The sequence below is a fragment of the Amborella trichopoda genome, chromosome 7, assembly GCF_054954075.1.
Source record: "Amborella trichopoda isolate Santa Cruz 75 chromosome 7, AtrichopodaSantaCruz75HAP2 v2.0, whole genome shotgun sequence".
Classification (NCBI taxonomy): domain Eukaryota; kingdom Viridiplantae; phylum Streptophyta; class Magnoliopsida; order Amborellales; family Amborellaceae; genus Amborella; species Amborella trichopoda.
Window position 1 is genome coordinate 37,807,601 of NC_142342.1, and position 12,575 is coordinate 37,820,175.

General features: G+C 35.6%; 1 protein-coding gene across 11 annotated transcripts in view; it reads left to right on the forward strand.

The window, feature by feature from the left end:
* LOC18422805 (ultraviolet-B receptor UVR8) overlaps positions 1-6,195 on the forward strand; it is a 53,427-nt gene extending 47,232 nt beyond the window's left edge. For 4 of the 11 annotated variants that reach the window (XR_016059760.1, XR_016059761.1, XM_006827430.4 and 1 more), the window contains 2 exons: positions 5,192-5,235; positions 5,326-6,006. Coding sequence is in view for 3 of the 11 variants with exons in the window: in XM_006827430.4 (XP_006827493.1) it covers positions 5,192-5,235; positions 5,326-5,448 (167 nt within the window). In the remaining 8 variants the exon portion in view is untranslated. Of the gene's footprint in view, positions 1-1,932; positions 5,265-5,325; positions 6,007-6,068 lie in introns of those variants that run through there. The other 7 variants (XR_016059753.1, XR_016059754.1, XR_016059756.1 and 4 more) reach the window with 4 other exon arrangements.
* The last annotated feature ends 6,380 nt before the right edge of the window (positions 6,196-12,575 follow it).

Genomic DNA, 12,575 nt, shown 5'->3' on the forward strand with positions numbered 1-12,575 from the left:
CACTCTCCTCTCCATTTCTCTCCATCTCTTTCTCCCTTCTTCTTCTTCTTCATCATCATCATCATCATTTTTATTTATTTCTTCTCTCTCTCTAGATCCTACCAAATTGTTTTCTTCTCTACTTTTATTTCAACTTGGTGTCAGAGCCAAACGATCAGTAAGGATGGTACTGTGGCACAGTATTGTAGCACATCACTGTAGCATGGTATTGTAGTAAGGGTCGATCTTCAAAAAGGTATGTAGGAATTGTGTTAAGGGCTGACGTCACCTTTGGGTTAGATGACATCATCTTGCCCTAAAACCGTAACCTTTTTTTTCCAACAGTATCTGTACCGATGAAGATGAGTTTTTTTTTATGACTTTGAATGTCGATTAAGTATTTATTCGTAAATCTAGTTGTTGGATGGATTAGCGCTTGTATGCCCCAATCAAAGAAGTACTATTAGTGCTCTTTTTTTATGTTTTTCTAGGGAAAAGGGTGTCTAATCAGATCTGAAGGTGTAACCAAACCTGTAAAATTTGGTATTTGAAAAGATCAAAGGGTGTAACTTGATCTCAATTGTTGATTAAGATTTGAGGGTGTAATCGGATCTTAACTAGAATGGAGAATATCTCTACAGGCATCGAATATGGAGTTATCTGGTCCCCAAATCACCATGGTCAAGTTTGATGGAACCAACTATTTAGAATAAGCCTGATCGGTTAAACTATTTATGGGTGGAAAGAAAAATTGGGATACATTGACAGCCTTGTGGAAAAACCTGACCTGAAGGATGCCAAATATGAAGACTGGGAGGCTGAGATTGGATACTATTTTCTATGCAAACTAATATGAGTTGATCCTTTATGAACTGCAATACCTCTAAGGAATTATGGGAGGCAGTCTCTAAGTCCTATTCCCAAAAGAAAAATATTGCAAGAGTTTATGAATTGGAGCAACAAACCCGTGGTTTTAAACAGGGTGACTTGCCACTAGGAAACTATGTGGTCTTTGGGATGAATTAAACTAGCATCAGCCCACAAAATGTTCTTGTGCAAAGGAACAAAGAGGGAGACTGGAACAAAGGGAGATATTTTATCTTTTGAGGGGAGTCAATAAGAGTATGAAACAATTAGGGCAAATGTTCTCAATGTTGTAACTTTTCGATCACTTGGTATTGTTTTCTCCCTTCTTTAGCGTGAAGAAACTCGACGCACGATAATGTCAGTGGCTCTGGGTGAAACTGAAACATCCCCCCTGTACATAAGTTTTAGTGTTAATCGAGGTGGAGACCGTTTTGGGAGCCGTGATGGAGGCTGAGGTGGTGGGTGGCCTTGGAAACCCTACATTTGATGAGAAAGACAAATTAAAGTGCACCCACTGTGAGAAGACTCAACACACAAAGGAAACATGTTGGGATCTGGTTGGACACACAAGGAGAAACTTTCTAAGGGAAAATTCAGCAACAATCAGTGAAAGTACTGCCCCAGTTACTCAAGGGCAACGAGATACCATCTCGTTTGAACCTCTAGGAGAGTTGGTGACTATTCCTAAGAGAGAGCTCCTGGATCGCAAGCAGCAGGTTTCCATTCTAGACCCTTCTTCCTCTAAGTCTCATATTGCACAATCAAGTGTACCTGCATTAGTGCATCATATCTCTCTATAAATAGCTCTGAAACCCCTTGGATTGTTGATTCTGGCGCAACTAAACATATGACTAGTATGGCTGATTTTTTCTCCTCTTATACCCCTTATTCTAGTCATGAATTGGTTAAAATAGCAGATGGTTCTTTCATTCCAATCAAGGGAATGGAAACCATGCATGTTACTCCTGTTAACTTATCATCCACCTTACATGTTCCCAATCTTGCTAGCAACATCCTGTCAGTTAGTAATCCCATAAAGACCATAAACTGCAGTATAACATTTTTCCCTTCTTATGTATATTTCAGGACTTGATGACGGGGATGACATTTGGGCATATAGTTGTGAAATTGGAGGGTTGTACTTTTTGGAGACTCATGATCGCGCCCTAACTGCAGCAGCCACATCTTCAATTTCTAATAAGAAAGAGTGTATTTGTGGCACATCCGACTTGGTCATGCATCATCTTTTACTTTGCATTTTTTAGTTCTTAAATTATTTGAGTCTCTGGGTCAAGTTCAATTGCAATGTGACATTTGTGAGTTGTCAAAACATTGCAAAACTTCATTTCCTATCAATATCTATAAAAATAGTGATGTTCCTTTCTCTGTTATACATTCTGATGTGTGGGGTCCTTCACCAGTTGTATCTGTGTTTGGATTTTGTTTCCTTTTTGCATTTGTGGATGATTGTTCTAGATTTACCATTGTCTATCTAATGAAACACAAAGATGACGTTGCTAATTTATTCCAAGTCTATCACAAAATGGTTAGAACTCAATATGATGCATAGATTAAAGTCCTGCAATCTGACAATAAGGGTGAGCATGTGTCAAACAAACTCAAAGATTATCTTCTTGATCAAGGGATTGAGTTCCAAACAATGTGTCCATACACACCTTAGTAGAATGGTATAATTGAGAGAAAAAATAGAGCTGCTGGTATAACACACCTCAATTTTGTGTCATCGCCTCATCGTGCCTTCACATCTGCTCTATCTCCTGTTAGTATACCTTCCAGTATTGCAGAAGCACTTTCACAACCTCAATGGAAAGCTGCCATGGGTGACGAGATTCGAGTACTTGAGCGGAATAATACATGAGAAATCACTAACCTTCTTGAAGGAAGAAGGTCATAGGATGTAGTTGAAAATATTCATTGTAAACTACAAAGTTGATGGTACCATTGAAGGGTACAAAGCAAGATTGGTTGCAAAAGGTTTCACCCAAGTATAGGCTACCAAGATACTTTCACGCCTGTGGCCAAGCTGAGCACTGTGAGGATCATTTTTTCACTAGCTGCGAATAGATCGTGGCCACTCCATCAGCTATATGTTAAAACTGCATTCTTACATGGAGATATCCAAGAAGAAATCTATATGGCCATGCCTCTTTTTGATTAAGGGGGAGACAAGAAAGGTTTGCAAATTAAAGAAGGCAATATATGGACTTAAACAATCTCTTAGAGCATGGTTTAAAAAATTCAGGGAGGCACTGCTGAAATTTTGGTTCAGAAGGAATCAGGTTGATCATACACTCATTATGAAGAAAGATATTGTTGGAATTACTGCCCTTATTGTGTATGTCGATGATATTGTTGTGATCGGGGATAATGTGAAAGGCATTGAGGATCGTAAATCTTATTTAAGCATTTAGGATCCCTTACGTATTTTTTGGGAATTGAAGTGACGAGATCAAAGAAAGGGATAATCATCTCCCAGAGAAAATGTGATGGACTTGTTACAACAAATCGGGATGTTGGGATCTAGAGCTGTAGATACTCATATAGAAGTCAATCATAAACTTCATCGAGAAAGGGGGAAGCTACTCAAAGATCCTAATTAGTATCAACGAATAGTGGGCAAGCTTATATATCTCACAATCACTCAACCATACATTTCTTATGCGGTTAGCATGGTCAGCCAATTTATGCATGCACCGCATGAATGCCACCTCGATGTTGTATACAAAATATTAAGATATCTCAAGTTTGCACCAGGGAAGGGGATATTTTTCTCAAATCGAGGACATACTGATGTTATAGTTACACAGATGCTGATTGGGCGGGTTGCCAAACTGATAGAAGATCCACAACTGGCTATTGTACCTTCATATTGGGAAACCTGGTCACTTGAAAAAGCAAGAAGCAAAATGTGGTGGAAAGATCAAGTGTTGGAGCAGAATACAGGGCAATAGCTCATGGTACATGCGATAATGTGGACCAGAAGTGTTCTTTTTTATTTTGGTGTTAGAGTTAAGCTTTTCATGGCTCTATATTGTGACAACGAAGCATCCATTTATATCACAGAAAATCCTATTTTCATGAAAAGACTAAACACATTGACATGGCTTGTCACTTTATTAGAGAGAAGGTTGCTGCCAAGATCATTCAGACTCATCATGTGAAGTCTAAAAATCAACTTGCAGATATCTTCACCAAAGTCGTTGGATGAGACAAATAACATGATATCACAAACAAGTTGAGCACAATTCATTTCTATGCACCAACTTGAGGGGGAGTGTTGGAAATAAAAGGATTAAACTTTATTGTATTTGATGGACAAAACTGTCATTTATCTTTTGTTTAGTCTTTATTTGTCTTATGTCTCTAAAAAAGGGTAGTAATTTCCATGATTTGTAATTAGGGTTATTACTTAATATTATGAAAGGGGTATTACTTAATGTTATAAGAGGGGTAGAGGTCACAAGTGAACCTCTACACCACTCACTTTCCTCTCTCTCTCTCTCTCTCTCTCTCTCTCTCTCTCCCCCCCTTCTTCTTCTTCTTCCTCATCTTTATTTCCTTTCCTTTCTCTCTCTTGATCCAAACAAACTATTTTTTTCTCTGCTTTAATTTCAACTTCCTCTAGTAAAATGCAGACTATGCTGAAATTACTTATATCCCAGTTAAAAGAGAATGGGAGCAACTGAATTATGTGAGAAGTGTTAAAGCATATCACTAAGTTAAAGCAGATCAATAAGTTATATGAGAAAATGTTTAACATACTTGTTCGTCTTGTGACTTTTTGAGAGCTGGACAACATACTTGTTTGTATAGCTTTGAAGTCAGAGTACCATGGTTTTGAGCTGATGCTTGGCAGTAGTAGATAGTAATAATTGTTGTCAAGTCTGTTTTGTTGATACTTGGGCAGAAACTTGCCATAGAATGATGCCAATTGAAGTTACTTTGGCTTCCGTGCTCCTATGTATATTTGGTTTAACTGAAAGTTGTAATTTAGAATGGTGATGGGTTCCTGCATTTCCTTTGAAATTTCAATATTAAAGTCTTAGACTGTTCGCACTTTGAGTTTGGTTGGGTTCGGTTTTGCATTTTTACTGAGCATTTCATAACATATAGAACGTTGGACTTACATACTCTCCATTTGAGACCATTATGTGAATGGCTTTGAGAGAATCAACTGAAATGCCCAACCAGTGTGTACCTATAGTAATGTATTATTAGCTTTCCACTATAAGTTATCGCAAGATTTCTGCTGTTTGTAAGACTCCATTGCAGATATGAAGCATTAACTGATATGAGTTCAAACATTTCATATTGGCTCCTGAAGAAGACGGAAAGGCTTTCTGCTGGGGTTGGAACAAGTATGGGCAGGCAAGTACCAAACTTCCTATCTTTTAAAGGTATCATAACGAACCCTTATTTCTAAGTTCTGAAATTCAAATTATTTTCTTTTTTGATCAGCTCGGTTTAGGTGATGCCATTGATAGGAACCTACCCTTTGAAGTTCCTTTAGAGGGGTGCTTCTTAAAGAACATTGCTTGCGGGTGGTGGCATACATTGGCGCTTGCTGAATTGCAATCATGAATACCAATGAAAACTAAATTATTCTTAACCACAAAAACCTCCACTATACTGCATATCGATTTGCTGATCATAGCCCCTCTAACTGCACCATTTATTGCCCATGCATATTTATTGTCTAAGGCTTTGAATCATGGGCCTATGGGAAGGTAGAGGTAGGGGAAGAAAAGGGTCAATTTTGAGTGTTGTTCAATATGCATTTCTTACCTTGTTCATTCAATGAGGTCAGTCAGAAATGAAAGGTTAAGAAATAATAAGCATGGTTTATTGGGGTTCAGCTTCTTGACTTACTGGTTTAGGCACAAGGGCTTCGATAAAATGGTCTTGGATTCTAATCCTGGCTCAGTCAACCCCAAAAAACACATGGACTGTTCTCTTAGCACAAACTGCAAAAAATTTCAAGTTTTTAACTGCTGTTCATTCATTTTTAATATTCATGTATTTTGATTATGTACTTGCATTGCATGTGACTTAAAAAATATCCAAGCTCCCCGACTGTTATGTCTAACTTCTGTAACTTCATGTATTATGATTATCTATTGCATTTGTATGTGACCAAAATATTGATTTGTGACAGCAAGTTGATTTTTGTGTATGTGTTTCACACACGCATGTCTATGCAGTTTGTTTTCAGTTGCTTGTTCATTTACTTCAAATGAATGCTAATCGCAGAAGAAACATTACAGTTATTTCTATGTATTGAGATACTGAAATTATTACAAGAATTTGATTGTTAATTCACTTTATAAACTGAACTCTTCCAAAGAGTTGAAAGGTCGCTAAAACACCTCCATTACCAATTCAGTCCCCTGTTTCCTTTTTCTTTCTTTAGCTGGTCATTTTCTTTATTTATATGCCTATGGGTCATGCTAATATTCCCTTTAATATTCCGATTTTCTCTGAAAACAAAGAAATGATATTGATGTCAGCTGAGCAAAGTAGAAAAAGCCTAATTAGTATCTGAATGGGGTTCATTCTTAATGCCCATCATTTAACAAGAACCCATTATTTATAGGCCCGCGTATTTCCTTATAAAAGATCCTGATATTTTGTAGTATGGACCACAAATATTTACTTCTGAGAAATAATGTGTTGATTCTTGTACCCCACTGTCTGAAGGGTCACATTTCCGTAGCCGGTAACGGCCAAGGAGGAGAGGGGTGGAGGAATGAGGAGAAAAAAATTATTTGAACAATAAAAAGTTAGGGTGAATATCTTATATTTTATCTAGTGTTAACAGGATTGGACCAACCACTGGTGAGGGCTGGTCAAGGAAAGGAAAATAGATGCAATAGTTTAAAAATATAAACTATATTAAAAATAAAGTTGAATTTTATTTAGCTAGTCAAATCAGTTAAAACTAGCTGGTCCGACCAGTTTTAAACATTGGTTTTGAGTGGTTTTCAACCAAGTCCGATATTTATTTTGGACCAAACTGTGCAAGACATCACTCAACAGTCCGACCGACCGGTCAGACCATTGGTTTAGTACATTGTTGATAACTATGATTTTACCTAGAAGGACCTCTAGGTGGTCCGGATGGTGGGATACCTCAATTTGACATTCTAGGTACATTCCTCCCATCGAACTACACAGGGAGGAAAATAATGGTTGTTTACTTACACTTGGAAACTTCTTATTTTCTTGTCTTTTTCTTCTGCTTAAAAGGTAACACATTTATTATATATGATGTTATGGGTGCGATTTGTATAAACCGGGGCTCTAAACAATCAAAGTAAAGCATTCAAAGTGTGTTGAGAAATGTGGTTTTAATACTAGAAATCTTTGTGATAGCCTTAAATTATATTTTCATCTTTAATTATAAAATTGGAAACTTCAAAAATAGTGTAGATCGAGCATATCTATGAAAACTTGAAAATCCTGAAAATTGACGGTTTAGAAATGTGTTGCATTATTTTCAAAACTTGAAATTCATTTTTTTCTCATGTCTATGCATCTTGATGTCGAGATAATCAATTTGAGGATATTTGGGCATCAAAAGAACCTCTTCTAGTAAAATTTTTGAGGTGGGCTCTAATTTGATTGTTTAGAGCCTTGGCTCTATATAAACTTTGCCCTAAAAGTAAAAAGAATTTAGAGAACTAGGGGCCAACGGGCTGGGCCATGGCCATGACCCAACCTGTGCATAGCCTGGTGCCCGGACTAGGCCAAAACCTTGATTTGCCTTTTTTTTATTTTTTATTTTCTGGACTTTTTCAATGGAAGTTTATTATACAATTTCTCTGATAAAAAACACGTATGAAGAGATCCAATGTCCAAAGTGTTGGCGATTTTTGAAAATTTGAGGGCAAATGTGTGGATTTTACTAGTTTTGATGGAAGATTTCTTTGGGGGACCTATCTAGAGGGTGTTTCCTCTTCTACCGGGATTTTATGGTTTAGAATAATGGTTGATTTCATGTTATTTTATCGTTGTGTGTTTTTTATGAAATAAATCCTCAAATAAATATATATTTTGTTTATTTTTTGCACGACTTCCTTAGGCTTTTTTGTTGCAGAAAGTGTTTTCTTCAACCTGCAGAGACTGAATAATCTAAAACAACAATCTTGAAACTTTTTAACCCTTTTATTGTATTTTATTTTTCTGAAAATCCCCTTGGATTTTCTAAAAGATTTTTGTATTACGAAGCATTTTTTCAGCTAAATTAGGACACGGGTTTTTTCTGTGGAAAGAGTTAGTTATGCTCATTTTACAATTGGTATTTTGCATGATTTAAAGAATTTTGGTAGATTGCATAGTTTTTATTGTTTTTTATTTTTCTGAAAAAGGTCTTGAATTTTAGATAATTCATAATAACTACTGTAGTGTACGAATCTTTCTACTGTTCCTACATAAGATCATTTTTTAAAAAAAAATTTATACTTTTTTTTGAACTTTTTTAGTATTTGCAACAGGTCAAGCCAACCCTGGCCCTGGTCCGGTCTTGAGCATAACCTAGCCTGGCCCGGCCCAAGGGCCAAATTTCATGGCCAAGCCCTAGTTTTAAATGGCCGGAAAAATGGTGCCAGGCCAGGCCTATTGCCTGCCATTATTTTTTTTACCTGCTAATTATTGTCTGTTTACGAAGCCAGTTCAACACTAACGAACCTGTTTTCAAAATATGAAATGTATATGATGAGACCATTTACTTTTGATACAAGAATGTCACATTCACTATCAACTATTGGGTGTGAAATTGGACATGTGCTAATGTGTCACTACTTGAGCACAATGAGAGAAACAAATTTTCTTTGAGCACAATGAGAGAAACAAATTTTCTTTGATATGTTTTAATATGTTAAATTTGACTTCCAATGACTAAAAAAGTTGAAAATTTGTTATGTTTTAATAGGTTAAATTTGACTTCCAAAGTTGTAACCTTTTACCAAAAATGAATAGTCCTATAATAAAACATTGAGGGATATTATAAGAGAAAAGGAATTTCAGCCAAACGTAATTGTGCCCAAGAGGATTTGTTGTTGTATCTCACGCCATGGGCGATACATAACATCCCCCGCTTTCATTAGAGATTTTAATGATCAATTTAATTATTCTGAATTGAATCATTGAAGAACGCCTTTCGAAAACTGAACATGAATACTATGTATTATTTAGGTTAAGTTTCTTACTTCAAGTGGTTTTTTAGGCATTTATCAAAGCTTATTGTGGCGGTTTGGAATTTTTTCTCCCAAGTCACAATCCAGGAAAATGGTTTCAAAATTGAGATCACAGGTGGAATTATCCATCTACATCTGTATCAAATCGCTGATTCAGATCTGTTTGAGTTGGCGATCTAAAAAAATATTAAAAACAAAAACAAAAAATTAAATAGGAGTTTATAGGGGAATATTGGGATCTCAAAAAAAAAAAAAAAAATCGTTTTCAAAAAAAGCTTGAAGAAATGAAAACATATATGAAAGGGGAGGTTTAGGGTGGACTAGTGGGCGGGGCTACTATTGTATCTTGTTGAAACCAATTCAGTACTAAATGATTCCTGCCTCAACAAATCCCGGTCCACATCGATGCGTTTAAAAAGATCTCAAGATAACATTCAAAAATAAAATTAATAAACCACATGATAGCTAAGATAAAACCGCATGATCACATTAAAAAAAAAAAATAAAATTAAAAGACCACATGATAGCTAATATAGAGCTTTAATTACAAAAAATATGTAGTTCAGATAAGGTCTAGGCCTTACAAAAAAATAAAAAAAAATAAAGCTTCACTATGACTATGAAATTTGAAGTTAAAAAAATGGTACAAATCTTGTAAATTTGTAAACACTATTTTTAGGATAAAATAGATCGTCTAGATAAGCTGTTATAATATTATTATATTTAAGGCATGAAATCCTAGTTTGTTTTCCATAATCATAATATCACGGTCGAGATGATAGATTTGATGGTCTTTCAATGCCGGAATTGTATTTTTCTACGAGTTTTTAAGGTGAGGCTTTACGTATTTTGATAGGGGTTGCAACCCAGTGTAGGAAAACACGACCCAAAACGGAACCTAGCTAGTTAAGCAGGTCCTGGCTAGGCCAAAACATTGTTAAAAATTACAAATTCGAAAAATCCCTAAAAATATGACAATTGTATTTAAAGCACTATTTTCATATGGTGTTAAAAAAGTAGTAGAAAAATAGATCTCGAAAAATCAATTTGTGACTAGAGATATTTTAGAAGTAATCTAAAAGGAAAAATTGATTCATGCGGGCTGGACCGCATTTCTACATATACAGTCTAGAAATTGTAAAGCATCTATCTTCAAGATGGATGCAAGTAGGTGTTCCATCTAAAACCAACGGAAACTAACTGTTCAAATATTTTCTTACTAGAATTATTATTTTTAGTTTTAAAAATATATTTATTTTTTCATATTCACGATCTCTATACAGATTACATTACATGTCCTTCAAAATTAAGTCTTAAAATCCATCTCAAAAATAGATTTATTAAGAAGACCGCATTTCTACATACGCGGGCTTGCTCATAGAAACGGGGCCCATCTAAAAAAGAGGGGAAAATGTAAAAATGCATAGTCAGCCAAAATATTTTCAATCTTATTCCAAAATGTCAGAAAATATAAAAAATAAATTACAAAATAATTTCTTATTTTTGGGTTTTTAATTTTTTTTAAAATCCCCATTTTGACCACCAAAATTGGGCCGCTTTGTGAACAATTTTGCATCGACACCGTTTTAAAAAACCCGTGTTAAGTGAAAACTATTTCAAGCATCTAAATATTAAAAAGAAAACCTTTATACAAGTGCGAGGCACCAAACAATCAAATTAGGGTCAAATATTTCACTAGAAAATATTATTTTGATACCCAAATTTCCTCAAGTTGATCATTTTGACCTCAAAATGCATAGACATGAAAAAAAAAAAAAAAATCAAATTTTAGAAATAGTGATCTTATAATGCATTTTTTTACTGTTAATTTTCAAGATTTTGAAGTTTTCATTGATCTATGCTATTTTGAAGTTTTGTATTTTATAATTGGAGAAAAAAATATATTTTAAGGCTATCAAAAAGATTTTAAGTAATAAAAGTATATTTCTCGATACTATTTGAAAGTGGATTTTACTTTGATTGTTTAGAGCCTCAGCCTTATACAAACCGCACCCATATTGAAATCACAAGGAAAAGTTGAGTCATTTTTGTGTGTTGCCAATGCTTTCTTTCGCTACATGTATGGGCAGTGATTTTCATACAATGGTTGTATCATAGTATAATGCAACCATACTTCTAAAAAACTATGTTTGTAGTATTTGTATGACCCAAAGATTTGCACACACTCTCTCTTCATCTTAATAATCAATCTAAAAATAAATAAATAAATAATTTGCACCCTATATAGGGTCAAAATGAGTTCCCTCCACTAATGAATTTAGACTTTCTATTAGATGAATTTCAAGATCTAGGCCATTATAAATTCAAAATCATTTTTTATTTTTTAATATTATTAATCTAATGATAATAAATTTATCTAAAAATTTTGAAAAGAAAAAAAATCATTCTAAGGCCTAGATAGAAAAGCGTATATTTTTAAATTTAGAACAAAAACAAATGGCCCTAATATAGTTTTTAAAAAGTTATTGCATTATATTATTATACAACCCTTGTATGAAATAATTACCCTACGCATATTACAATGATATATTGTTACATTTATTCTTGGGAAAATTACAAAAAAAAACCCCAAAATACACTCTCTATGCAACTTACCCCCATCTAAAACTATTATCTCACTTTTTTCCAAAAGTAACCCCCCCCCCAACCAAAAAAGTTTCTTTTTTATGGAAATGCCCTTCATCGTACAAAATGCCCTTTTTTTTTTTAACGGAAATGCACTCCGGCATTCTCAAAGGACGCTCCGGCAATACATGCATGGAGCCATAGCGTTTCGGCAGTTGCATAGGGCGCTCCCGCATTGAAGACACAACGCTCCGACATTAGCAAAAAGGTGCTCCGGCAGTACACGTTCTGGAGACAATGCGCTCCGAAAGTCTCAAAGGGCACTCCGGTAATACATGCTTTGGAGCCACAGTGCTCCGGCAGTTGCATAGGGCGCTCTAGCACTCGAGAGATATTGCTCTGGCACTCGAGACACATGCGCTCCGACAGTGCATGTTCTGGAGACGACAGTGCTGTGGCATTTGCAAAACGCACTCCAGCAGTGCTTGTTATGGAGACGAGGCGCTCCGACGGTACTTGTCCTGGAGGCACTCTGACCGTGCCTGTCCGACAGTATTCAAAGGTGTTCCGACAATATATGTTCTAGACAGTACGCTCCGGCAGTTGCTTACTACGTTTCGGCAATGTGTTACTTCGATCCGATAGTTAGCGCCAATTGATTGTTTTATACGAGAAACGTATTTTCGTAAAAAAAAAAAAAAAAATGAACTTTTTTGGTGGGGGTTATTTGGATAGAAAGCTTCCTTTTAGGAAAAAGTGCGAGAAAACTTTGAATGAGTAAGTTGCATAAATAATGTTGTTTTGGGAGGACGTCAGATTTACTCTACTTAGTACTATTGAGAGAGAGAGTGGGGCTCCAATTTGTGTGAGGGGTTGTGACCTTGTGGGGGGGGGGGGGGAGAGTCAGGGAGTCAACGTGGGTGTGGG